This window comes from Suricata suricatta, chromosome 10 (assembly GCF_006229205.1).
Source record: "Suricata suricatta isolate VVHF042 chromosome 10, meerkat_22Aug2017_6uvM2_HiC, whole genome shotgun sequence".
Lineage (NCBI taxonomy): Eukaryota > Metazoa > Chordata > Mammalia > Carnivora > Herpestidae > Suricata > Suricata suricatta.
Window position 1 is genome coordinate 573,902 of NC_043709.1, and position 5,157 is coordinate 579,058.

Genomic DNA, 5,157 nt, shown 5'->3' on the forward strand with positions numbered 1-5,157 from the left:
GGGGGGGGGGGCAGGCGGAGGCTGGAGGACAGAAGCAGAGCGCTCACTGCAGCAGGGCCTGCAGTTCTGGGGGCAGGTTGCACCCCGTGTAGACGCCATTCGTGATGCTGTATTCCAGTAACGCACCGAAACAGGGGTCCTGCTGGAACACGGAGGAGCTGCCTCACACCCCGGCCGGCCCGCGAGGCGCCCTGCCCCCAGCCCCTCCCTCCGCGGCGGACTCACCTTGACCAGAACGTGGGGGTTTCCCAGCACGACCAGCAAGGCTTTGGGTCTGGTGATTGCAACATTAAATCTTTTTGAGTTGGCCAAGAAACCCAAAAAATATCTATCGTCTTCAAACCTATCTTCATTTGACCGCACCTAAAAAACATGAAGAGGAATAAAAATGGTATCATATATACTTTTTTTGGCATGGAAAGAAACTTCAGTATTTAAAAGCACTTAATATTAAACATCAGTAGAACCCCAGTTTTAGTTCAAAAAGTAAAAAAAAAACAACGGTGTGGGGGAGCCTCATCGCCAGGGTGTTTATCTCTGGGTGTGGAGTTGCAGGCAGTTCTGGATTTCATGATCGTGTCTGAATTTCCCGACTCATCTGCTGCTACACGTTCTGTATAAAACTGGGGGTTCAGAGAGTCACAGCTGGGTCCCCGGGGGTGGCAGCTGGAGGGGACATCGGAGCACCTCTGTCCTGCAGCTGCTCTTCTGTGCTGCTGACCAGCCCCCCACTTTCCACCAGAAGGTACCAAGAACCCACGGATGTCAGGCGGCATCAGACACGCCGTCACGCCCACTGAAAACGGGAATACCTACTGTGGAGATGATGATAACCAAATATTCTTGCCCTTGAAACTCCTCCACTGATCCAACCTTTATGTCCATCAGATCAACATTTCGCAAAAGAATTCTGATTTTTTCCACCTTTGAAGCAGATAAAAAAGGATAAAACTTTACAAATTTGACCTTTTCTTTACATATATAAGCATAAACCAAGTATTTACCAATATGGACTGTTGCTTATCAATTCCAATTGTATTTCATCTAAGTTGATTAGAACACAAATTCCGACTTCAGATACAGTGCACTGGGGGAAGGGAGGGGGGACAGAGTGTCCGGAGTGATGACCCCCTGTCCCCACGAGTGCCGTGCCTGCTGCTGGGTGGGACAGTGCGGAGACCCACGGCCAGGCAGGCTCCAGAGTGCTACCCCCAGGGGCCTGAGGCCCGGACGGAGGCAGGCAGGGGCAGACGTCCTTGGGAAAGCGCTGGCTCCTGGAGGGAGGGGGACGGCTGTCCCAGAAGTGGGGTTCTGGACTGTGTGTCTAGAGACAAAGACCCCCAGTGGGCGCTGTGGCAGAATAAAAACCAGCTTGAAATCTCGGAGAACAGTGCACAGAAGATGAAACCCAGCTCAGTGGTAGAGGGAAGCTTGGTTGTCTCCCCCACCCCTGCCCCAGGAGGACAGGGAGGGTGGCCCCCCGCCCCAGGAGGACACGGAACGTGGCCCGCTGCCCGCTGCCAGGTAACCACAGATGGAGAGCCCCAGTGCCCTCCCCAGGGTCTGAGCACCAGGACCAGGTCAGGGGCAGGCTGGTGGGAGCGGGCTGGTGCTGGGCGGGGCCAGGGGCACGGCCACCGTGGAGGGACTTAGTGCCACAAGGGAGCCTGTCTCCACCCTCCTTCCGGACTCTACGAACAAGGAAGCGTACAGGGGCAGTTGGCAGGTGCATACCTGCTTCCGGTAGGGTGTGATGACCCCGATGTCCCCTGCAGGCACCTGGGTGGAGGCGCCCCTGGCCAGGAGGCAGCAGTAGCGCATGACCTGGACGGCCTCGGCCGCGTTGAACCAGGACGGGCTCCTCCCTTCACGAGCTTCGCTGCCCTGAGTTGTGATCAGGAGACAGGAGAATGGCACACCCATCCCGGAACTCTGTTTCCTCAGCAGGGAAGGAGCAGAGCGGGCGCCGGGTGCGGCGTGAGCGAGCCGCAGACCTCACGCTGCAGCGGGCGCACGAACTTCAGTGCCAGTCACGTCCGCCACAGCCACGGCAAGGGCCCCGGCGGAGCAGGGCTGGCTGGGGGCGGTCTGGGACTTGCGGACACAGGAGTGGACGGGCAGTGAGGCTCCTGCCAACAGATGCACGTGCAGGAAGTACCAGGCAAAGAGCAGGGTGCTTGGAGAGGGCAGGCGCACGGGCCCTGACGGAGAACCACAGGGTGTTCTCTGAACGGGACAGAGCCACCCGGAGGCGCAAACCTCAGGAGCCAGGTGACAGCGGAGCACAGGGCCTGCAGGTGCGCAGGTCAGGAGGTCAGGCAGGTGACCACTCGCTCGGGGGCCGCTCCCTCCCCACGTTCAGGCCGGGCCCTCTCGGCCAGCCCTCAGAGGGGCGTGCATCTGAGCAGCACACACGCGAAGGCGCTCAGCATCACCAACAATCAGGGAGACACAGGCGAGAGCCACGAGGTCTCGCCGCATACGCGGCTTGTGTGCAGAAACAAAGCACGTGCTGGGGAGGGTGTGGAGACACTGGGCCCCTGCACGCTGCCGCGGGAAAGGGGGTCGGCACGGTCACTGTGGAAAACAGGGACCCGGCAGTGCCACGTGCGGGTCTCCGAGACCGCGTGCGCCTGTCCTGAGAGCACGGTCCGCACCACAGCGGCACCGTGTGGCTAGACGACGTCCATCCAGACAGCAGGGTGCTATGCGCCCTTCAAAAGGAAGGAGCTGCTCGCACCTGCGACCGCACGGATGCACCCTGAGGACTCTGTGTGGCGTGAAATAAGCCGCCACAGAAGCCAAGGACCAGATGACTCCGCTCACCTGAGGCTCCTCCAGGAGTCCAGTTCATGGAGACAAAGTAGGAGGTGGGCGCCAGGGGACCGGGGGCGGATGGGAAATGAGGGTTGGATGGGGACAGAGTCTCCGTTTGGAAAGATGGAAAAGCTCTAGTAACCACTGTAAAACAACGTGGATACACTTACCACCACTGAACTGTACACTGAAAAATGGCTAAAGGAAGTTTTATATCATATGTTATTCTGGCACAATAAAAACATACCAGACACAACAACTGGGGTGTACTAATTTTGAGGAGGTCTTTCGCTGTTGCTAAGCCATACGTACTTTATCCAGGACCAAAGGAGAGGGAGACACAGAATCCGAAGCAGACTCCAGGCTCTGCACTGTCAGCGCAAAGTCCAATGTGGGGCTTGAACTCGTGAACCATGAGATCATGACCTGAGCTGAAGCTGGACGTTCAACCAACTGAGCCACCCAGGTGCCCCTATTTTTAAGTTTTTAGAAAAGTTTATTTATTTTTCAGTAATCTCAACCCTTAGCATGGGGCTTGAACTCACAACCCTGAGATTTAGAGCTCCGTGCCTTTCTGATGGGGTCAGCCAGCTGCCCTGTGACTTATCTTTGAGGTTGACAACAGAGAACTACAAGCAGCTCAGCGGGGTGAAGCTTAGGGAAGAACTTTAAACTGAGGAGAAAAAACATGCAATGAATAGCGACCAATCACCTACACAAAAATAAGGAAAAAGGAAGGAACAACAAAAATTGGTAATAAAAGGTGAAGATGAAGAACAAAAGGTAAGAAAGCATAGGTTGGGCTGATTCATCTCATTAAAATCAGAGACTCTCAACGGGGTTAAACAGGAGGACGAGCTGCCTCTCAGGACACCTACGGTAGGACGACGGAGAGAGAAAGAAAAGGAAGAGCGAAGACGCCACACAGAACCGAGCAGCAGAGACGCCGACACGAGTCCCCAGGTGGGAAGTGAGGCTGGACGCCGAGGCCGGGGGCACCGCACGAGGAGGAGACAGTCTTCACCCGCGTGCAGGAGCCACCACGGCGGCTAACCCTCTAAGGCAGGAACGATCGGGGATTCAGAGAGACCACCGCGAAACGTCACCACTCTTGTCCCTCTGCGGGTGTGCCGCAGTCAGGACACAGGAGGGCTAAACCACGGACTCTACAGATTTACCTAAAAATGTACATCCCTGGGGCGCCGGGGGCTCAGTCGGTTAAGCGGCCAACTTCGGCTCAGGTCAGGATCTCACAGTTCGTGAGTTTGAGCCCCACGTTGGGCTCTGTGCTGACAGCTCAGAGCCTGGAGCTGCTTCAGAGTCTGTGTCTCCCTCTCTCTCTGACCGTCCCCCACTCATGCTCTGTGTTTCTCTCTCTCAAAAATAAATAAATGTTTTAAAAAATGGACATCCCTCAAGTAGAGAGTATGCATCTTGGGGGGTAACCCTTAGAGTACCTACCCAGCCTGACACCTAGCTGACCACAAGGTTTTAAAAGCAGAGAGTTTACAGGCCATTTGTTCTTGATCAAAACCTATTAAATTAGAAATAAAAAAAGAGGTGCCCAAAGTACTCTTAGCCACTTGAAAATTAAGAAAAAAAACACTTCTCTATAACCCTTGGATAAAAACAGAAAGAGAAAGACAAGGGAAAGTTACAAAGGTGCAGAAAGTCGTGAAAGGAAGCCCCTCAGCAGACACACGCGGAGACACGGAAGGACAGCTGCAGGGCGGCAGCCGTAGCCCCTTCCTGACCACGAGCACGAGGCGTTACCGCAGACAAGCGAGCGAGTCAGCAAGGGAGGGGGCTAAAGACAAAGCTCAGGTCAATGAGCCGACAGAACCAAGAGGAGAAATCACAAGGAAGTTCGCGGCCGGCGGGCCGCGGACCAGGGCTTGCCGCTGCCCTCCTGGCAGGGCCAGAACGCACCTCGGGCTCCGGCGGCGGCGCTCTGGCGCCCACCTCGCCTCTGCCCACTGGGGGGCAGGCTTCCGGCTCTCCTCCAGGAGGACAAGCCCGCAGCCGCCCCCAGGGGGTGCCTGCCAGGGAGGGTGGCCTGCGGGAGCCACGGGAGAGTGTGCAGGGGGAGAGCGGGGCCAGGCCTGGACAGCAATCCTGAGGCCAGACCCTTTTTGCTCAAACGATCGGAGTCCACGTGTTCTCTCCAGCCCAGCCCCAGACGCCTCATCCCCATTTCATACTCAGGGCCCAGAGCGGACACAATGAGGCCCTTGAAAACTTACTAAATTAACAAGTGTTTCTGGATTCTGTTCCACTGCGGTTTTGGTTTGTTTTTAGTCTAAAGTAAGCTTTTATTTGCCATTGCTTGTAGTACATCTA

At 56.0% G+C, this 5,157-nt stretch overlaps 1 protein-coding gene across 1 annotated transcript in view; it reads right to left on the minus strand.

Moving 5' to 3' along the window:
• The window catches only part of MOV10L1 (Mov10 like RISC complex RNA helicase 1), a 63,925-nt gene that overhangs the window by 335 nt on the left and 58,433 nt on the right, over positions 1 to 5,157 (minus strand). Inside the window, exons 23-26 of the mRNA XM_029953912.1 lie at positions 1,735 to 1,884; positions 817 to 924; positions 226 to 363; positions 48 to 139 (exon numbers count right to left, since the gene is read on the minus strand). Coding sequence (XP_029809772.1) covers positions 48 to 139; positions 226 to 363; positions 817 to 924; positions 1,735 to 1,884 — 488 coding nt within the window. The remainder of the gene's footprint in view (positions 1 to 47; positions 140 to 225; positions 364 to 816; positions 925 to 1,734; positions 1,885 to 5,157) is intronic.